Below are 24,150 nucleotides of genomic sequence, written 5' to 3' on the forward strand. Positions count from 1 at the left end.
TGTGCAAGGATGTTGGCAGCAAGTATTCTCCAATGATAGACCAGATGATACCACGGGTTAATGGTTCCTCATATGTATGAATGATAATAACTAGTCAATTCTAACTTAATAGGAACCCAATGCTTCCCATTAAGTTAGAAAAATTAAATGTAAACACTCATGTACTGGATTTTTTACAAGTTATAGTTTTTTCAGTAAGGAAGAATTTTTATTCAAACAAGTACAACTTCCTTACTGTAAAAGTTGAAACTTGTGGAAAGTATTTATAATCAGTAAGTAAATTGAAACAAATTTATTCATGCATGTACTAGATTTTTGAATGATGTGATTAGAGGGAGTACATCTCGAAAGAAGAAAGTCAGTCTACTCAACTCATGAATTCCGTTGAAAGGCGACCATTGAGCGTCCATGGACCAGTATACACACTGTGTTTTATGTCTTTGATCAATAAATGTTGTTTCCATTGTATGTGTTGCACATCATGTATAATATTTTTCTTCTTAACCTCAGTTAATTTTATTTAAATCCAATATCTCTTTATGATACATCCTACCACTCCATAATATATATCCTGTGGTCACAACACAAATATTTCTCCTTCCTACCTATTTTGTGGTATTTCTTCGAAGAGTATTTATTGTGTCCACTATATAATGTGGTATTGTTCTTACTTGAAATCTTGTGTTATAATTTAAAGGAATGCTTCTGGCTTAAGGAATGGTATTTTATGCAAGTAGAAGTACTCACAGTCAAGAGAGAGAGTTGAATACTGAAAAGAGATGGCTGTACAAGAGAAATGCCAAGTCTAGGAGAAGTCCAACTTTACCAATGGTGCAAAAGAATGTCAGTTAATGTCTGGTGAAAAATGGCTGATTGATCATTGTCCTGAAGATGGACATTTGTGCAAGGGAAGCACAAATGACTTAGGGTTGTCAAGATGGAATGGCATCTGGTGAATCTAAGACTTCATGGGGCAGTCAGAGTAACTCAATCTAAGCTCTAGCCAAGACCAGCCAAGAAAGACTGGATGTGCTGCTTGTGGACAAGAACTGCTAGTCAGAGATATTTCCCTAGCAGGTGAGATGGTGGGCACTAACTGGAGAAGAATGACAACCAATGAGGCAGTAGGAAGCTTTTCCACCTTAGGAGATATCCTGCCAGGGCGAATTTTGATTGTGAAGAATAATAGGGTCTAACAGAGCATCTAGATAAGCTGCTGGTGAGAAAAACTCAACACTGCTGCTTTGGACAAGAAACTGACTACTAGCCTAAGGGATAAGGTCTCTGAGTGTCTACTTTGCCAAATCCACGATTTTGGTGGTATTTCAACCAGGTAATGGCTAAGAATCTACAAGAGAGAAGATATGGTCACTACCATCAAAGTTCCTTGTGAAAGAAGCCAAGCAGATTTTACTTCTAGTGTTCAAAGCAAGAATGTGGAAAAAGCGATCAGTTTCACTTGATTTTTTGCTTATTTTAGAGGAAAGCCACATTGGGCTATCTGCTATGTCTACTGGTGGTATTCGAACCCCGGATTTTAGAGTTGTAAATCCGTAGACTTACCAGTGTCCCACAGGACGACAATCAGTTTCATCTCATGTCTCAGCATTTGTAAGAGTACTATCAGCAAGTGGTGAATGGTGCTACTACAGCTCCAGAAAACTAATGAAGCCTAAGTTGGGTCTGGCCAATGACTTGGGGGCTATTGCAGACAGCTGTGCCAAGAGGTTTGGGGGAACATCCCAGTTTTCTTATGGCAAAAATATCAAGTTCCTAGTTAACATGGGAGCAGCCAGAACACTGCTATATATCATGCTTTCCAAGTGAGGCCAATATTTTGGCAAGTGGATGACAGTTTCACTCTGGGAATAGACTAAGGATGAATGGAGAGGCAAATCTCTGGTTGTGTCTAGCAGTTGCTACTGGCAGAAAGAAAGTAACCATCTCTGAATTCAGTTCAAGTATTAGTCTTCTCAGTATATGTGTACTGCAGAAATAATTGGTCAGTTTTGCTAGTGTTACTAGTGAGCTGATGTTCCATGGGAATGATATCTGATTTGGGTGAAATGAAGCTCAAGAGTAGTGAACTGCACGAGTATACGTAACAAAGGAAATAACAGTACCACTGTAAAAGTGGGTTTGGATGGTTTATTGCAGACAAAGCTCAAGAAGTTGTCTGTCCAAAGAGTAATGAAGTCCCACTGTTGTTTCATAATTATGGGTGATCAACTATCCAGCTTTAAACTGGAATGGTCATTAGTGTTGTAAGCAAAGTGGAAAACAATCAAGGCTAGTGGTGACAATAGGGTTGTATCCATCACATTATGTCTGAAAGCAAATACATGGCTACCATCACATCTGAAACTGATCAAGCTAGTGCCCAAAAGGTTCGTCTGTGATGTATGAACACAGATTATCAAAGTGCTTCATGTGATTTTGCCTGCCTATCATCTTCTGTAACTCATACATCAATGGATCAGTCTGTCAGACCATGAGGTAGACCTATCTAGCCAGCTTCAAGATACTTCAATGCTACTAGCACTTACCAGAGCCAGATACAATCTCCACACTGGTATATCTGGTCCTCTACCCTCTTGCTGTAGCATTTTCCTTACATTTGGTAACTTTTTCTAACTGTTTGTGGTCAATTGTATGCACAAACTAATGTATACCTTGACCACTCTACATATCCCATTTATCTGCTTTAGGAGGAGGACCATACATTTTGTGAACAGGGAGCACTATTTTCCACCCAAACACATACATGTTTGACAGAACAACCTGTAAACATCTGTTCAGTTTCTCTATCTGTCATCATAATATATAGCAATTGCTCACTCCCTTTCAGTTTGGTCAGGATTAACAAACTTGGCAAGCCTGCATTTGGTAGTTTGTATTTCCCATTCAGATTGAAGTGATATGGTTAAATTCACATCTTCACCACACCTAACACTTTACACAACTTAGAGCACCACTGATTACTGAAATTATCTCCATGGTCCGTGTATCAGCCAATGGATAAGACTTGATTTGATGTTTTGAGAGAATCACTAACTTGATCTAGCTGAGTGGTGAGAACTCTATTGACCATGCTGATTGGTCCTCGCTGGGTTCTTCCCCATATACCTGAATAATATATGAATTTTTTTACATGCAGTAAGGGAATTATGTTTCCTCCATATGTAAGTTGCTATACAGTAGTGATGTTAAGAATATTAATCCTGGCTAATGACAATATTAGCTGAAAAGTTTTGGTTTGGCAAAAGTCTGTCACTGATCATATCTTTCCTGATGCTTGAAAATCAAAACGAGTTGATTTTCATAGGATCTTAGATGGTAACACATTACATAACACATCTGTGGAGTTCTAGCTTTGTAAAGTAGCCTGAGAAGGTTACCAAAGCAGTTTTATATAAGCTATAGGCAGTCTGCTATAAGCTTCTAGAGTGTGTGTGACAATGTGTAATGGTGATATATGAATATAGCAATATATATGTGTATATAAATAAATATATGTGTGTGGCTTACATGTGTAACTGAACATCATATATAGTCATTAATATGTTTATAACATGAATGTTTCAGTTACACAGAGAACACAATGGTCAAGCATCATGAGGATAGGAACAAATGATTTTATCTGAATGCTAAGACTTTGTGACATGAAGTTACTGTAATAACTGACCTGGAAGGTATTTTCACTAATCCTAGAAAGAGAATATGTCAGTTTTGAATTTGAAATATTTGACAGGTATTGCATTTTCATGGAAGGATAAGAGCAACAAAGAAACTTGCACAATATCTATAGAGAGGACACAGTTATATTTGGTGTTTTTCTTTAAGAGCAGTGCAAGATATTTCATTTAGATAGAAGTTAAATATTCATGAAATGATGAATTTATCTGCAGTAAATGAAATTAGCAGACAGTAGCTTACATATCATAACAAATGTAAACTTGACATAATCAGTTCTTTATTTGGTTGTGCTAAAATATTTTCGGTCATGCAGATTGAAATGTTTTCATATACAGACAGTTTTCTAACTATTTCATTAACGTCGGTTCACTATAAGGTGCAGTTATAATGCGTGTAAATACAAGTTGTTCTGAGATGTGGAGGGTGGGGTAAGAAACTAAAACGAAAGGATTAACTTTTGTAAGTTGCAACAAAGCTAATGTTAAGCTAATAGCTGGAAGAAGGCCGTAAGGAGAGACAATATTAATGTTAGTAGATTTTAATGGTAAAAAAAGGTTTGACATCGTCTAACCTGTGTCAGCTTATGTGTGTAGGAACCAGTTTTTCATACACATTCTTTCCTATTGGAATTGGGCTCTATCTATGTGATAACTAGATGATAGAGAGAGGAATGATGTTGGCTTTCAAAGTAAGCTGTGTTGGCTGTTATCTGACAGGGATAATGATAGAGGATATTGGTCAAGTAGAGACGCAATGAAGCTTAGGTATTGGGAAATTCACAAGCATAGGGGATACATCTTCTAAGGTCAGTATAGAGCATGAGTACAAACAAAGCCTGCAGAAATGTAACTTAATCATGGTACAGAGGTATGACCTAATCTCTAAACTATTTAGAACAGGTCATGTTTTTAATTGAGCTGTTATGATCTTTTTTAAAAAGAAGAAGTCCATTGAAATGATAGTCCATTATGTAGCTTATAAAGGTTTTCAAGAGATTGACAATAAGACAGAATAGCTTACCAATGGCTAGTTGAAGAATAAGATAGCCAGAATGATTAAGATTCGACCTTGGATACAAAAACTGCAATGTCAGGTGAATTTCAACTAGTTAAAAGTTCAACCAGATGTGTAGAACAGTGTAGGAGTGGATTATGCATCTAATTCTGCAACTTCTAGAGCCAGCCTAATGTTCACCATAGCCGATTGATTAACGATAAATTCTTTGTTCTATAACTGTTGCTTACAAAGAACGACATATTCCTCTATCAGGTCATAATGCATAAGAAGATAGATGTTTAGAACTTTGGTGTGTTTTTTGATTAGTATAAAACAAAAGCTGCTGTACAATCTGTAATTCTTCAAGATAGCAGTTTACATGTGAGTTTCCATCTGTCCACGTTTACACATTAAAAGTTGTTTATCATATTCCCTTTGTGAGAAGAATCCCACATGTTCAGTGAATCATTAATGTGTAATCAGACAGTATTATCGCACAAGGTGCTTGAAATACGTTTTTAATTTTGTATATGAATGTGAGCAAACTTTTTTTCAGTTTTTAAGAAACAGCAATGTTTCGTAACCAATGGCAGATTTTATTCCCTAAATCAACATACTAGCTAGCGAATTAGTCTCCATTGGTCAATTGGTTATAATAATCAAATTACTCATAAATTAGACAACGTTATGAAAGATATTCATAAAATAGGTTATGTTATGGTAATGAAGTTTTTCATAGAGAATATTATGTAGTAATAACAAATAGTTAAGAAATTTTAGTCAAAGTAATATAACATTAATATAGATAAGAACTAAAAATAAATTTTAAAATTTATAAAGCATCTATTTATTGCTAACTTACTAGAATAACTAAATATCATAAATCAATGCAGAAGAAAACTAAGCCTATAATGCACTGAATCATCAGGCTGGTACCCTCGCTTTTAATGATGTTTAATAAATGATAATCCCAATTATCTCTTGTGAAGTTCAATAAGCTTAGAAAAGCCTAAACAGTGCACACTATAATACCCTAACTCTTTCGAGAAATTTTGAAATTGGACGTATTAAAAGGGTAGTGATTTTAATTGAGATTTGGTAAACACAATGGTGATATCGTGATGTTTAACTAAGAAACTGTTGTGTGCAAAATTATATTATTCAGCTAAAGATCTAAAAGGAGCAGTCCAATTACTGAACAAAATTATCACTCTTTAGTTAGAGGAGTTAATGAAAATATGTGTAAAATAAAATACATAAGTATATTCAATACGTTATAGTACTGCTAGAAAGTGCTGGAAAAATTGAATTCCAGCCATGCATATTTTGATGAAATTATAACGTTGTTGTTTATAGATCAATTCATTCTTAACTTTTTGAGTTCACCCTGATCCAGCATAAAAATATTTTAACAATACAATGCGTTACAAATCATAATTTTATAGTTTACTTGTTCTTGCGAAGGAATAAAACCAAATCAATACACATAATATTAAATTTGATTACACGCATTCATAGAATACCCTAACTTTCAGTAAGGGGAAAAACGTCACAAAACAAGTAAAACATTTTATAAATGTAAACTGATTTAGTGATGGCAGTACAAAAAATAATGCAAACATGAATATAAGGATGATACAGCTATACGATAGAATTCTTTTTGGCACTGCCATCCCTACATCATTTAAAAATGTTTTATTACTTCTTTATAGGTTCGAGTAACCATTTAGTGTTGTGAACTAAGTAGTAAATGAGAAGTTAATGAGAATTTTTTGGAGTATTCAGTGTCAGAAAAGTTAGTCAATGTTAAATTTTCGCATCTCTTCTGCTATTCAGCTACTAGTGTTTATTTATATACCAAAGTTAGTTCAAATTAGGCGTACCTCTTGCAGTTTATACTGAAACGTTCCTTGTAAACCTAGGACTACAACTTGTATCAAAATGAACATAGTCTATAGCGAATGTTATAAAAGAAATAAATCAATTCGTTATCGTTACGTGGACCGGACTTCACATGATTTTCACCATATTATTGAGAAAAACGCGTCCATACCCCTAGTGGCACAGCGGTATGTCTGCGGACTTACAACGCTAGAAACCGGGTTTTGATACCCGTGGTGGGTAGAGCACAGATAGCCCATTGTGTAGCTTTGTGCTTAACTACAAATAAACAAACAATATTCCTTCACTTCATATATAATATAGAGGTTGGCTCCCTAAACACATCGATTGTGTAGTGTACAAAGTATTGAGTATTCTACATGTTAGAGTCTTCTAATATTAATCTGTTATCCGCTTGTAATTCCTATTTTACAATGTATTTTTAAAAGAAACGTCATATTTCTGTAAAAGAGCTAACTTCAAGAGGTAATGATAACATCGTTTACACTATAATTTTTTTTTTAAATTACTACAAGTTATTACTAAGCGATGACATCGGGTTCTGTCCAGAAACACATAGGGTGGATTTAGGATTTAAATTTTTGTTTGAATATGTTTGATAGCAGGTTATAAACATACGTACTTTTGATTCTACTTTAAATATTTATTTCTAAATAATTACATTGCCTTTAATGTTTAAGACACTTTAACATAAAATAATTTAGTCTACTGAAACGGTGAAGACAAATTATGCCAATAGATGGCAAAACATTCGTCGTTCCTAGACCGTTAAAATAGCTGATTCTGTAAACTGAGATCTGAAAAGAAATGGTCCGGCGTGGCCAGGTGGTTAGGGCGCTCCACTCGCAATCTGCGGGTCGCGGGTTCGAATCCCCGTCACACCAAACATGCTCGCCCTTTCAGCCGTGGGGACGTTATTATGTGACGGTCAATCCCTCTATTCGTTTGTAAAAAGTAGCTCAAGAGTTGGCGGTGGGTGGTGATGACTAACTGCCTTCTCTCTAGTCTTACACTGCTAAATTAGGGACGACTAGCGCAGATAGCCCTCGTGTAGCTTTGCATGAAATCCATAACAAACAAATTGAAAAGAAATATCCTGATGTATATGTAGGCAAGAGCAATCGGTCTAGTTAAGAGACAAGCATAATCTCATTTTCACTATGCAGAATTTATTATTACTATATTTCTTAAAACTTAGTTCTTATTTATGAGCAGAAATCATAAGAACAAATGATCTGTTGAGCGTAATGTTATGTCATGATAGATAAGTTTTATCCAACGAAATTAACAAAGTAATTTTATTGATAAAATTCAGTAAAAATATTTAATTATCAACGGGCTATTAACTGATGAATATTATAATATTCCTTTAATAATTATTATCTATCTGTATCGATATAGAAAGATTTTTTAAACTTATAAATATTTTTACATCAATTAATATTACCAATAATCTCTTATTCAATCCGGTCCTCTTCTCATTTACAAACTTCTTTGGTGAGATATCAATTATACAAATTAACATTTTCCTATACTAAAGCCCCCCAGTGGCACAGCGGTATGTCTGCGGACTTACAACGCTATAATCCGGGTTTCGATACCCGTGGTAGGCAGAGCACAGATAGCCCATTGTGCAGCTTTGTGCTTAATTACAAACAAAAACAAAACTCCTATACTAAATATTATCTGTAAAACCATACGAATAATTCAGAATGCTAACTTACAAACGTATATTAAAATTGGTGTAGGACAGTTTGACACGTCCAACACTACTGACAGGAAACTTGTCTGCGTGAGCAGGAGTGAACGATTTGCGTTTGAAGAAGTTTTAATGGTGCTAAATTGATCACATATGAATATAAAAGCAAATATTTTAATATAAAAAAATCACGAAAAATTTCGCTTTATTGTTTTAAAACCTCTTTACATTTATGCACGGAATGCCAAGAAGATGATAAGAGGAATGCAAAGAGAACAGAAAGAAAGATTTAAAGGAACTATAATAACACGAAGATAAACGCAACACTCCATGGGATATTCATAAATTCAGTTGTGTTAATTAAGGAAAATATAATAATATATATACGCTAAATCATCATTGAAGAGTTGCTAAAAATATGTTGTTGTTTTTTTGGAACTTTCAAAGGTGATGCTGGAGCCCCCTTATATATTTTAAGTTGCACTGGAATGTCTTCTTAATTTAACTGTGATCAAAAACCCTGTGAGATTGTATAACACCTGTTATGAAAGAAACTAGAAGTTTAAAAAAGATAGAAATAAATAAGTGTTTGAATAATTTTCAATCTAGAAAAAGTACTTCTAACTATTATGGAAGCTTCAACAAATAACTGATTATTAAGATCGCTTCGGTGGTAAAAGCTGAGTTAAAAAGCAAACATATAACCTTGTGAAAAAACAAAACAAAAACATCTGGTATCAACAACTCAAGAAATGTTTGGGTTTGTGATAGTCTAAAGATAAATCTAGAACACTATTATATATATGTCCACAATAACTGTAGATTTGTGGACTTAGCGTACAGAGAGACAGGAGAAGGGATTTTTTTGTGGATAGAATTGTGAATGTAAAACATATCAGGTGTTGTTGTTTTTTCCCTTTCGTTCAACATTTTTTGTGTTTGTCGCATAGTAAAAATTGCGCGCGGATAACTTGGCTTTGTAATGTGCCCACATTATACGTGATCTAGTGACATATTGTCATTACTCTTTGTGTGTTACTGAACTTTCCCACTGTCATAAAGAGGTTTAGAAATACTTAAATATTATGTCGACAGTTGAACCTATTGTAATCTATATAAATAAACGTCAATAAGTGTGTGTGTATCTGTTTTTTTATACGTTTCCACATTTCTTGATCAATCCGCACCAATCTTGACACAGTGATATAGGATGGCATGAGGAAGGTCATGAGGGAGTTAGACCCCCATTTAATTTCATATCTAATTTTGGAAAAAACTGCCGAATCAGCACAACTTGACACTCTGATACAGGATGACATGAAGAAGATCATGTGGGTGGTTGGACCCCTATCTAATTTCATATCGAGGGGCTGCAGAGTAAAACTATGTTATTGCACGGAATACTATTTTTTTCTCATTTTTTGACCAGTCAGCACCTAACTTGACACAGTAATACAGGATTACATGATAAAGGTCATGGGGGCTAGACACCCCTCTAATTTCGGGAAAACTACCAATGGTGTATGTCCCTCAGCATTAGAATGAACTACGTAACCACTATTGTTAGAATTCTTGAAAACAGTGTGTCTTTCTTTTCAGTATTGTACCTTTGGGTAATTTTATTGCACTTTTTAATGCTTATTATGTTAATTTAAAAAGATAGAAGCACAATTTCTAATAATTTGTCACAAACTAGTTTTTATTTCTCCCATCCAACGGAGGGTACTCCTGCTAGTATATATATAACTGTTGATTCTCTCAGTATAAACCAGATTCTCCTAGATTTTCTTCTGGTACACGTTTGCTATACTGTCTGGTGTTCTGTGCACACAAAGATTACTTGTGTCTGTCTCTTTTCTACAACTCAGTCGCGTTGGGGATTCAGATAAAGTATAGAATATTTATTCTGTCAAATCTCTAGTATGAATGGTTACTATTCTCACCTGAAGGTTCTAAGTATATCTCAGAATACCAATGAATGAAATGAGTAAAACATAGTTTGAATAAATGTAAAACAAACACTGAAGACAAACAGAAAAATGGTAGATCGTTCGGTTGGCCTATTGCATTGTGAAAATAAATTGCATTGGAATGAGAGAAAACTGAATTTAAATAGAATACAATAAAAATTAAATTAGCTTGAAAATAAACTGTAAATGGCCTAGCAGTTTGGAAAAAAAATCTGCACAGACGATCCAATCAATAGAGAAAGCATTACAAATACTTGGAAACATGGCCAAAAATTTACAGGCAAGTCTTGGCTCTTCCAAGTCATAAACGAATCTGCTTCGAACGACAATATTTCGTTTATAGCTCATCTTCTTACTCTGTAGCTGACCAATCATAATAATTTGTTGCATGATTTCAGAATTTGGTAAAGATGCACAGAGCTCTCTGGGCATAACCACCCCTCATTTTAGAACTGATAGAACATGGGGAAGACAGCTACTCAACACCAGTTACTGCCAACTCGTAGGCTATTCTTTTATCAACAAATAGTGGAATTGATCGTCACATTACAATGCCCTCACAACTGAAAGAACGAGCGTATTCGGTGACTGGGATTCGAACATGCGACCCGCAGATTGCAAATTGAGAGCGCTAACCAACAGGCCGGGATATTCAAGAAGAAATCTGGTTTTCGCGCAAAGCTACACGAGGACTATCTGCGCTAGCCATCCTTAATTTAGCAGTGAAAGACTAGAGGGAAGGCAGCTAATCATCACCCACCCACTTCCAACTTTTTGGGCTACACTTTTACCAACAAATATTTAGATAAACCGTCACGTTATAACGCCCCCACGGCTGAAAGGGCGAGCATATTGGATGCGACGGAGATTCGAACCCTCAGATTGCGAGTCCCTAATTTTTATTCGATTCGTCAACAGGAAAAATAAATTTCTATTTCCGGAAACCACGTGTTATCTACTCTGCAAGGAAGTCATTTAATTGCCAATTAGCGAACTGACATCGTTTGTGCTCTCAAATCAGGGAAAGTTAAGATGTCACTTGATCCACTCTCTGCTTCTAAACTGAGAACTTGAAAAATATAATAATTTTGAAAGAAATACATCTTAACTACATGAATCCTTTTAACTGTCCTTTCTCTCTCTGTATATACATAAGTAATTTTTAAAAAGTTGAAAAACTAAGGGTTATTAGGGATGGCAATGCCAAAGAGTACAGAATGCACAAAGCCATACAAAAACCCTTCATATGTTGCAAACTCTTCCCAAGAAAAACTTTATCTACAACTAAATGTTGAATTCCTTTCATAAAAGTATTTAAACTGAATAATGCTATAAAGTCTTCAAATAGTTAATTCCCATAAACTTGTAACATTGACTCAGTAGCTATTTATGTAGTGATTTTTGTATGGTTTTGTGTATTCATCCTTACCTTGTTTCTGTACTTTAGTTCAGTGCCCCCACCCCCAATAAATACAAGTGCATACCATGCTTAAACATTTCAAACTTTCTTTTAGTTGGAGGCCCCATGTGATCCTGTCCCTGCTGCAGGTGTTCCTTCTGCCCCACCTTTAATATGGCCCTGGCGCTAGTTAACCACTAACCCATATTCGAGTCTTTTGAGTAAAAGAAACAAGCGTTTCTTTATTTGTTAAAGAACTGTCCTTTTAGCAAAGAATTGTAGCACTTGCGGTATTTTGAGGCGTTTTATGCTATTTTCAAATGCTTCAAAGAGCGAGAAATATAATTTTATAAAATTCCATGTTCAGATCAAATTTCTGCCCAGAGTCTCTGATTTCATCTCTAAATCCTTTTATAGAATTCCGTTTCTGCTTCTAGTGACGTTAACATGAACTTTCTCATAGCTTTCTCTCTGCTACGGTTGCGTCTGTTTTATGTTGATAACATAAACAGTTATTCCCTAATATCGCCTGGAATGCATCTTAGTTTACGCTTGACATGTACATTTCACTTCTTGGTCAAGCGTCATTGTGTAACTTCTCTTATGCATTAGCCCCCCAGTAGCACAGCGGTATGTCTGCGGACTTACAACGCTAGAATCCGGGTTTCGATACCCGTGGTGGGCAGAGCACAGATAGCCCATTGTGTAGCTTTGTGCTTAACTTCAAACAAACAAATAAACTTATGCATTAATTAAATGTGCACAGCTTTTCTTCATATTGTATGTATATATGTATGTCATACAAGACGAGGAGAAATACATGCAAACAGGCTGCCGATTTACCGTCTTCGATCATAACCAATTGTTGAATTAGTTTTGTTTTAGTTTCGAGAATTACGATGAGTCAACAAAATTCATCCAATGAAGTGACAGATCTACTTGCGAGTTGGATGTGTACACTAGTTGGAGAATAGTAAGAATACCAAAGAAATCTGTATAAAAACCCATGTTTTGGGGCTAAAAGAGAATTATCCGGCGACACCTAAGACACCAGTAGTCTTGCCGCAAGTCTGTCTTGAACCAATACCATCGAATGGAAATCTGAACTTTAACAAGTTTTAAAACCTATCCCACTCAAGCTTTATGTAAATAGTTATTGCTGTCTCTCTTAGTCGAACAATGTAGTTAGGAATTGGATGTAAAACATTTAGTACTAATTAGGAAAAGTTTTTTAGCAAATTATGATTGGGCATATTTCACTTAAGGTGTTATTAATAACTTATTGGTTGTATTAAGAAATCTAATGAGTACTGTTCAAAGTTTAATCGAAGGACAATTACCTGTTCAAACTGAAAAGTTTAGTAATTTTAACAGTGAAAATTTTCAAGATACCTTCAGTAATCTCGATGTAACCGAGTGCCTTAATATATTGAATTAAAGTGTTGTTGGTGTTTTGAATCCCAGTCTCACAGTCAATTCTTTATTCTAAGTGTAAACTTCCTCAAGTTAGTGAATGTGTACTCCGCTCGCGACTGTAAATCTAGATTTTTAAAAAATCTATTGATAACTAGATTTAATTTGAACTCTAAACGACTAACTAGCCCGCGTCCAGTTACAGAATAGTTACTTTGAAAAGTCTATCCCTTCCCCTTTTTGGTCTGTAAGTAGTGTATTCTTATCGAGTTATTAGAACAAAGTAGAAAAGTTACCACATCGTAAATGATAACCTCTGTTTACGTTTATTGTCAACTAATCTCTCAATCCAGTCGCCTGATATGTCAATTATTACAAACATTTCTTTTGAAAAACACGAGTCCTACAATGTTACGTTGTACCGTTTGCCCTCCTCTATAAATAATCTTTCAATAAAATAATGAGAGTAGGGTTAGGCAATTATCACGTGAAACAGGCACAACACATTTTGAGTTTGATATAAACTTCCTGTGCTGATAGTTTTCCTCAGTCCTGCTGAAAGAAGAATAAACCAGTCTGAGTCAGTAGAGTAAAACAACAAGCTTAACAATTTATAAAGTGGGCAGTTATGTAAGTTACCTTTTATTTTTTCTCATCTAAACTAAATTTTCTGAAAAGTATATTTTATTTTTAATGGATTTTATTAAAAGTCATTCTAGAAACACAAGCGGGTAGAGCACTTTATGAGTTTTGCGCTTAACAACAAACAAAATGTAACTGATAAATATAAAAGAAATTCTGTCTACCAAAAAATTCAGTTATCTTTTCATCACATGAATAACTAAATATGTATTTAATATCCTACTTGTTTCGTTTTATAGTAATAAACTTTGCACTGTTCAAACAAAATATTGGCTTTGTCAATAAACTTTAATAAACATTGTTAATGTATCCCGAGAGGTTTATTATAGACGCTTCTGTTAACAGTTGTTTATTTTCAGTTTGTCAAGTGTATTAACATTATTAGTTATATATTTATTAACGATCCTCTTCTTACATTTAAATTAGAGTTCGTTTCTTACAGTCTTTTAGAAACTTTTCAATGCTTTGTAAATTCAAAATATAACGATCATTTTAAAAATAAGTGTTTTAACATTATATATGAGGAGTTAGTAAAAGGTACGGGGAAAATGTTTGTTTGTTTTTTAATTATGCACAAATCTACACAAGGGCTATGTGTGCTCTGCCCACCACGGGCATTGAAACCAGGTTTTTTTAGCGTTGCGAGTCCGCAGACATACCGCTGTGCCACTGGGGGGCCGGGGAAAAATATAAAAGTACAATTTTGTACGGTGAATAGTGATATTATATGTAGCTTTAATGTTGGTTAAAATCACTTAGCAAAAAATGAATATAGTTCACATTGGGAAAATAGTCTTGATAGGTAGGCTGAATGTTACCTAACTATGGAGATGTTATTACTTTTTATTATTTAAACAATACAATCTTCGTTATGTAAATTAATTGTTTGCTTGAAAATAAATGATTAAACTATTTGTAATGTTAAAAATAAAGCTGGTTTTATACACGAATTATTTATTGTTCATGTTGTTCTAGAGTCATTCTACTATTGATAATAAACTCTGAAGTTGTGAATATACGTTTCAAGTGTATTTCATTTGTTCTCTAATTAAACGTATTACTAAATCTGTACGAGTGGTTACTCCGAAAAAGGAAAACCACAGAAGAAAGAGTATTTCAGCAACTTATTCTGTTGAATTTCAATGTGCGTTTCTATACAAATTAACTTGTTTCAGTTTATGAGTTTGCAATTTCCAAGTGAATTAAGAGGTTTTATTTCTAAAAAATTTTGTTTTCATTTGTTAATCCTACATGAAAACGTGTCAGTTGGCCGGTTATGAGATCTAACATGCACATTTCAATTTTATAGAAAAAAGTTCTCAGTTACTGGCTTCAGCAATAGCAGTGTGAAAATGGGTCTTCATTCAGAGGTTTAGGAAGCAAATTATGGGGGGGTGCAAGGTTTATTTAATCGACCAAAGTGATGAAGTGTTTGCCAGAGACCAGCCATTACGGTCGTGGTCTTAGGACCCTGGAAGCTCTTGTAAAGTGGGGGCCAGGGCCCTTTCTTCCCTCCCGCTTCCTACGCCACTGTCATTGCCAATGAAACAAGCCACAATCTCCCAAAACACATTTGGATGTTTCCATAAAGTTTAGGGCAATAGGTTGGCTAGAGTGTTGGAAGTTTTATAAAGCGTGGTTCAGACTATTATTGACAACCCCACAAGGTAATCACTATTTGACAATACCTCAGCTTCTTAACTGCGTCAACGGTTCAGAGCAGTAATAGAACGACAAATTAGAATCCAAATGATCAGAAACAGAGTATAAGGACTGGATTTTTTGCTGCACGATCAATTTATTACTGCTAATAAACTCTAGATGAGCAAATTTGGTGAACTGATACAGGAATAAGCCATATCGTTTCATTGGTTAACTCACCTTTAGCTAACCACGTTGAGGTATGACTTGTGTTGGTGTCCCATATGGTCATACACTTATTAACAAATTTTTTTATCATTTAGTGAACTGTAATGTCTCTAGCACCAAATGAATATTTATGAACATATCTAATTACAATACTAATTACCTGGAACTTGTGTTGCAGTAAGGATAAACTCAGGGATGTCAGTGAAATTTTAATACCATTAATTATGCCATATCATAGGTAGGATACAGAATAGTCCGGGTTTCCAATAATTATTTTGAAAGGTTTATTTTTTGTTAAGCACAAAGCTACACAATGAGCTATCTGTGCTGTACCGAGTTTTTGACGTTATAAGCCTCCAGACTTACCACTGAGCCACTAAGGACATCCTTAAAAGTGTGTTAGAAAGTTCTATATAGGCAAACTAAATGTGCATACTTAATTTGCGAGATTTTTCTCGCCTAAAAAGGTTTACCAGGTCTGAGCAAAACAGTGTCAATTTAAAAGTATAATGTTAATGTCATTTTAAATGTATAATAAAACCCAACCTCTAAAAGCATGAGACAAATTTAATGTTTTTAAAATTTCTTTGCAGAGTATATATATACACATTTGTTTGAATTGCTTATTTGACTTTCTTATTTTGTCTTTTATTCATTCAGTAAAATATTTATTTAATATCATTTAGGTTCATTTTAAAAGGAATGTGGACTTTTCTTTTACTCGCCATTCTCCAAATCTCTACCTGTGAAGTGAGTCAAACTGATAAAACAGAGCTCCATTCGACTGGAATGGAAATACTGCAGTCCATATTTCCATCAATTGATGCAGTGTTTAAATGGTCAAATGGAGTCACATATATTTTCAAAGGCTCTTGTTATTTTCGCTACGAAGACAAAACGAACGAGATTTCAAATTGCAGACGATTATCCGCATGGGGTGGGCTAACTGGACCAGTGGATGCCGTATTTCGCTGGCGCAATGGAGTAACATATTTTTTCCAGGGCGATTGTTATTACAGATATGAGGACAAAACTGACGAAATATCAAAATGCAGTCCAGTTACAGCGTGGGGAGGAATGACTGGACCAGTTGATGCTGTGTTTCGCTGGAGTAATGGAATCACATACTTCTTCAAAGAAGACTGTTACTACCGTTACGAAGATAAAGATAATAAAATATCTAAATGCACTCCAATTACTGCTTGGGGTAAAATGACTGGACCAATCGATGCTGTATTTCGCTGGAGTAATGGGGTCACGTACTTCTTCAAAAGAGACTGTTACTTCCGGTATGAAGACAAACCTAACGAGATATCTAAATGTAGAGCAATAGCTTTATGGGGAGCGAGTAGTTACCAACCACTAGATGCTGTGTTTCGATGGAATGATGGAGTCACATATTTTTTCAAAGGATTTTGTTATTACCACAATGATCTCAAAAAATGTAAGCCAATTTCGGCTTGGGGAGGGATCAGTAAACCTGTAAGTGCCGTATTGCTGTGGAATAATAAGGAGACATACTTTTTTGAAGGAAAATGTTATCACAGTTATGAGGCCAAAAATAATAGTATTTCAAAGTGTATACCAATTTCTACGTGGGCCAAAAAAATTAGAGTTGTTGATGCTGTATTTCGTTGGAGCAACGGGATCACATACTTCTTCAAGGGAGATTGTTACTACCGGTATGAGGATAAAACTAATAAGTTGTCACAGTGTAGTCCAGTTACTGAATGGGGAGGAATGACTGGACCAGTGGATGCAGTATTTCGCTGGAGTAATGGAGCCACTTACTTCTTCCAGGGAAACTGCTATTACCGATACGATGACAAAAATAACAAGTTGTCACAATGTAGTCCAGTTACTGCATGGGGAGGAATGACCGGACCAGTTGATGCTGTATTTCGCTGGAGTAATGGAGCCACTTACTTCTTCAAGGAAGATTGCTACATGAAGTACGAGGACAAACCCCAAAAACTCTCTGGTTGTAATCCAATTTCTGCTTGGGGAGGAGGAATATACTAATTTTTTTTTCCATAGAAGAAAAAACTGAAGGTAGTTGCAGTTCTAGAAGATAACATCAGTCACTGGAATTATTCAGAATGCCGTTATATTAATTAATCTCTTTTTGTTTTATTTTGGCCTGTTTATTTGTATCACTGGATTCAATATAAAAATATTAATATTTCTTAATCTGTACTTGATGATGTTATATTTTTATGTTAAGTGATGTGAGAGTTTGTTTACGTTAACCAGAGAACAAGATCCAAATTATCTACTGGAGTATAAGTTTTGTTAATAAAGAGCTTAAGAACAATAATTTTAAAATCTATAATAATAAATAATGTTCCACATTTTGTGTATTTTTAAGATTGTATGTTGCTATATACCAAATAAAAATTGAAGATAAAGGAATATATATATCATAAAAAATCTAATGCTCTTTCCAAGATTGTCATTGTATCAAATTAATCTATGTGGCAGCTATTGATTTACATTAGAGCCACTTCTACGTAACTTACTTACAGAATTTAATATTTTATTATTTAATTTAAGACCGTTGCTTTGTGCTATTGTATGATGTGGCAACATTAAGAAAATTATGCTAGTTAAACACATATTTCAAGCACTTCTGTATTTTCAAGACAAAATAACTTTTTTAAACAATTTAGGGAAAACTGACTATGACAAGAAAATGAGTAGTTAGGACTGTACTTTAAACACGTGTGCTGATTGACTGCCTCACCAGAGAATGCTACTGTCTTAGGGTCCACGAAGTGTCAGCAGAGGGCGCTTTGCTAGGTCGCCATAACAAATGGTTGTTGTCATGCCACCAAGACTCTTGACAATGGAAGTTGTCTGCTGTCTGAGGGCGTGGCTAGGAGTGACATCATAGTTAGTGTTACTCAATAGAGAGAGAGAGAGAGTGCTGCTAAGGCGACGAAATGGTACCAGAGGACACACTGATATTATGAGTGCACAGATAGCGAGTGAGTCATCATAGAGTGATGTAGATCAACATGACATCATCTTCATAACAACAACAAAAGTCTTAAAATTAATAATTTAATCTAATTTGCATAACATTGTGTTTACAGTTATCAGTACTGAAAAGGTTTTTAACAGTTTTGCTTTATAAGTAAAACATTAAATCTGCTATCTTCATCTTTATAGTTTTCTCTTACATATTTCATACAAAGGCAGATGGTGTTTTTATAGGTGGATAGTGTTACTATACTTCCATAGGACTGCATATAGATTTCATTTATTCTCAACATATGTTTAGAGTTTTCATTTATATATTTAACTGTTTTTCTACTGGCAGATGGAGTTACTAAGGTCCTATTGGCCAATGATGCTAATGAAGACAATGTTAACATAGTTTGTAGGATCATCGATTAATCAACAGTATTTTACCTTATGTGCCATGCATACTTTTTACAAATATCTGTCCTGAAAAGGAAACATTTTTCGTGATAACATCTCTAAATTTCATGCCTTAATTTAATATACAATTAAATGTTTATACAATTACTGTTTCACTAGTTTTAGCTCTATGGATTAAATATATTCTTATGCTATTCCTCTACCCATATAACTATGAATTTTACTGTGTATAACAGTAAATGAGTTCTTGACAAAATATTTCATTTTACTGGTGTTAACAGTTACTTTATAGTTTTTACCTACATATTACATATGTTATACAAAAGATGACAGTGCTTCTATGGGCAGATTTTGCTATTTTTACAAGGTCTTACTGAGATTCTATAGGCAGATAGTTTTACTAGATGTGTTTTACAAATGTGAAAAGTGTTTCTATAAGTGGACAGTGTTCCTATACTTCGTTAGGACTGAATATATACTTCAACTTGCCTCAGCTAATGCTTATTCTTTTCATTTAAATATTCAGCTGTATTACATGTGTATCTAAGGAGGATGGTGTTTCTATAAGCAGACAGTGTTACCATACTTCTTTCGTAAGAATCCACACAGAATTCAACTTGTTTCAACTTATGTTTATAATTTTTAATTTATGTATTTAAGTGTATTAAATGTGTTTTACAAACGCGCATGGTGTTACTAGATGGATTGTGTTACTAAGGTTCTATAGACAGATGGTATTGGGTGGCAAATTGATTTACTAATATGCTATTTATGAAAACATCTTAGTTTATAAAATACTGATTTACAGCCCAATGTAATAATACCTGAGGTATGTACTTGTTCTAGCATGCTATTAGTCACATAGAATAAATCGCCATAAATGAAACATAAGGGACATTCCCCAAAATGATTTCAGCTAAAATATGATCAAAGTATAATTTTTCTGGTTACCATTCATATGCCATTCATTTACTGGTGCTACTTTTGTCATACTACTCACATGTCAATACAAACTCATCTGTGTAATATAACTAAGGAGCTTATCCATATACTAAGTTAAATATTCACTTGCATTTTATTTGAATAAGTGTATGAAAGTCATTCTGTGTGTAAAGTTTGGCACACTGAACCTTGAAACAGAATATTCAAAACAGGTATTCCCATATTTCAGATTCCAGTAGGGTGAAACATTCTGCACGTAACAACTAAAAACAACTAAATTTAACTTTAATCCAAAAACTGTAGGTACATGACAACTTTCATTTTTTGTATTATTTAGTATCTATTAAACAACAACAACATATATATATAAATCCAAACTGAAAATGAATTTTATTGCATTCTAGAATTTTCATACAAAAACTCTACAAATATTACAAATACACACTTCTGGAAAGAGAAACTAATGCTTTTACAAAAACTACCATTTATTTCCTGCCAGTCATAAGGTGTTTAATACTGTTACAAGGACTCCTTAAATTCATCAAGGCCAATCATCTCTTCGTCTACGGCCTCCGTACCCAGCTCTGCTTCCTCGTCCTCTTCCCCGACGACACACGGCATCTTCTGCATCTTTCTTCTCCTTCCATGCTGCATAACGATCAGCCATGGCAAACAAGTCTTCAGGAACATCCTATACAAAAAATATGAAACAAAATAATAAAATTTGGTAAACTGAGTGAACTTGTTTATTATATAAAAAACATTATTTGATCTATCCCTACCAGAATAAAATTTTATTTTGCATTGTCCTTCCTTCACTGAAACACTTTTATATAAACTTATTAGCACCAAAATGAAAATTTGATTTGTATGCTGTTTCATTTTGGGCAAGTCAAATGTAACAAAGAGCATATTAACTTTGATTTAAAAGGTGATACAAAAATTACAATTTGTTCATTTAAGAACAAGCATATTGTTCAAGACTCATAACGTTAGTTAATAAATGATGGAAAAAAAAAGATTAACATGACTATTCTCTTTCTTAGTTTTTTTTTCTTTCTTACAACATTTCTACTACATTGTAAGTGTCATCAGACTTAATGATATTGATCTCAGATTGTGAACTAAATAACACAAACAGATGAAAAAATTCATCTTAAATGAGATGAATATCTGTGAACATAGATCTTCAGCATCACTGTTGACCTACAGTACAATTTAATGCTATTTTAAAATTCAATACCTTTAAAACCAGTTCTATAAATTGAATTACTTTACAATAATCAATATTAACATAAATAATACAAATTCAGTACACCTAAATTAAATGTCCAGAAAATTAGAAACATCCAACAAAGTTTGAATATAAACCGTAGAAGGTTTTACAAGGAATAGTCAACACACATAGCACTTATAATATAATGAACCAAGATGGACATGACACCCCTGTATGTAATCAAATGAATGAGTCACTTTTAAACTCTCTTAGCATTTACATGACATCAAACCAAGGTGGACATATCTCCTATCTGTAATTCAGTGAATACATTTTCCATCATTCTTAGTATATATTAAACCAATGTGGACATGACAAGTCTGTAATTCAATAAATGAGTGATTTTTCTTAGCATATATATGATATCAAACCAAGATGAACATGACATCCCATCCTTATTGAATGGGTCACTTTTCATCTCTCTTAGCATATATACGATATCAAACCAAGATGAACATGACATCCCATCCTTATTGAATGGGTCACTTTTCATCTCTCTTAGCATATATATGATATCAAACCAAGATGAACATGACATCCCATCCTTATTGAATGGGTCGCTTTTCATCTCTCTTAGCGTATATACGATATCAAACCAATGTGAACAAAACATCACCAGCGTGTAATTCAAAGAATGATGTTGATTTTTTAAAACTATTAAAAAGGTACAACAGAATAAGATTTAATAGTAGTATAAACTTCCCTTGGCATTATTTAAGAGTACAAATGGTGACAAACTGCTTAAATATACTAGATATTATTAAAAACATGTCACAATACTTTGTTGTTCTTGAGACTTTTTTGTCCTGTTTATTAAAATTCTAACTATTCTCACTGTTACTACAAAACACTTAGAGAATATGCTCATAACATTAAGCCTTTAAATTGGGGGAATAATTGTCAACTCTCTCTTCAGATAACAGGTATATTAAATGTTGGTCTGATAATATGTAAAATACTGTCAATCATTGTTTCTTAGAGCAGGTGGGAGTTTCCTGTCTAAAGGAGATTTTACTTAGAAAACTGTGAAAAATGAAGAGTGATGTGATGTTTCTTGTATTACTATACATACAAGCTGTACTATCAGTTTTATGATGAACCATGAAGTGGTGAACATCATTTTTGTTAACTATTTTTACTACCACCCCTTTTTTTTTGCTCATATTATCATTGACTATGCAGCTGTATGACAAACAATTCTATGATACATGTTACAGTTTAAATACCAAAAGCTAGAAAAGTATTGGAAAACCTAACATAATTATAAATTACGCATGTTTCTAATTATCAAACATATCATTAAATAATCAAACAATTCTTACTTAAGTTTCTCTAATTGTTTTGATATTAAATAATCATAAAAGATTCAAGATAAGTCTAACAAAGTGATTAAATATGTAAGTTTGAGTATAAACCATCATATATTGTGCACACAAAAAATTACTTACCTGCCCAGCTTCCTCCATAATATGAATAAGCTCTTGGGCATTTTTCCAGTCTTCTCTCGTAACTAAAGTTAAAGATTCTCCTGTTCGCCTTCAGAAGGAAAAACGTTTTTTTTAAAACTATCTCCCATGTTACAAAACTTAAAACAAAACCAAAACCTACAAACCTGAGATCTCTTATGTAAATTACAATAATTCATATACACCAAAACTTATTTTTACATATTAAGTATATATAACAAATCTTTAGGTAAATTGTGTTTTTAAACTATCAAGTTATAAAATAGTTCTTATTCTATTATTTTACACATTAGTTATCAAACTTTGAACATATTTACCATAATAAAACTTCTTTTTAGTTTTGAAATTAAAATATATGTATCTAGTTTTCTTCCTGCTAATCAAAGATAAACCACTTTAACTTAATATTCAAAAACTTATGGACTTATCCAGCTAATAACATAAAATAAAAGTAATAGAAATTTATTTGTTCTACAAAATCTTTACTTAATAAACTTCTCATACATAAACTTTTATTCTTGTTTTGAAACAGTCAACATATTTATCAAGTTAATCCTTTATTTGTCACTGATATCTCCTGATGCTTTTCCTTCACACAGTGGAAATACTCAACTAAATTGCATGAACTTAGAACAAAGTTACTAAATAGTATCTAGGTTTTCATATAATTTTTTATGTCACAAAATTTCCAAAATTTTGAGACTTTTTAAAAATGTCCTTTTATAAATATATATTTAATTTCAATTTCATTAATTTTTTAAACATATTTCTTTTGATACTTTATTTTTCCAATTGCAATAGACACTGCTTCTGTCTATAAGTAAAGAAAAAACACTACATAAACCGAAAAAGATTTATCAATGACTAAAGACTTGATCTTTCAAAATTTATCAGATCAAGGCAGGTAAGAATTTGTTGCTAACAATATTCTTGGTTGAGATAAATTTGTATCTAATTACCAGATGTTGTACAAAAAGCTTCTATAACTTTCAAACAAATATAATTTACAAAAAACAAAAAATTTTTCAAGAATGAAAAGAACATCTCGAGAAATATAAAAAATTTCCTGATTTGTGGTTTGTTCCTAAATCTTCTAAGCTCTCAATTGTTTTCTTGCAGTAACTATGTCTTGTCTCTTTCCAATGAAATTATAAGTTACTTTTCATGCTGCTATATTCGTATAACATTGATGTTTAGTTTGTAACATGCTCTGTCCAATGGCATAACTTTACCTATAGCAATCTCAAAGCTGAGTTTCATTAGAAGTTGTTCAGATCACAATCTGCGAGAACATAAAAATGGGAACAAGAGGCTGTAAAAGTAAAATCATGAGAAACAAACTGTGATAATTGTATTCTGAAAGGATGATACTGTTCAGCAATTATAAATCTATACTTTGGGATGATAAGAAAACTTCTGAAAAAAATCAACACTTACATAATCTTTGATAGGTTGTTTAGGCAGAGTATTCATAATGAATCTAAGTTTCAAATGGA

General features: G+C 33.5%; 2 protein-coding genes across 2 annotated transcripts in view; one reads left to right on the forward strand and one right to left on the reverse strand.

Moving 5' to 3' along the window:
• The first annotated feature begins 13,544 nt into the window (after positions 1-13,544).
• Positions 13,545-17,998, forward strand: LOC106463635. Its single transcript, XM_013923720.2, has 2 exons — positions 13,545-13,705; positions 16,273-17,998. Coding segments are annotated over exons 1-2 (1,338 nt in total). The 5' UTR covers positions 13,545-13,703; the 3' UTR covers positions 17,609-17,998.
• Positions 17,999-20,280: 2,282 nt separating this feature from the next.
• The window catches only part of LOC106461511 (probable ATP-dependent RNA helicase DDX43), a 43,875-nt gene continuing 40,005 nt past the window's right edge, over positions 20,281-24,150 (reverse strand). The window contains exons 14-15 of the mRNA XM_013921373.2: positions 22,637-22,724; positions 20,281-20,603 (exon numbers count right to left, since the gene is read on the reverse strand). Coding sequence (XP_013776827.1) covers positions 20,454-20,603; positions 22,637-22,724 — 238 coding nt within the window. The 3' untranslated portion in view covers positions 20,281-20,453. The remainder of the gene's footprint in view (positions 20,604-22,636; positions 22,725-24,150) is intronic.

This window comes from Limulus polyphemus, unplaced genomic scaffold (assembly GCF_000517525.1).
Source record: "Limulus polyphemus unplaced genomic scaffold, Limulus_polyphemus-2.1.2 Scaffold1, whole genome shotgun sequence".
Lineage (NCBI taxonomy): Eukaryota > Metazoa > Arthropoda > Merostomata > Xiphosura > Limulidae > Limulus > Limulus polyphemus.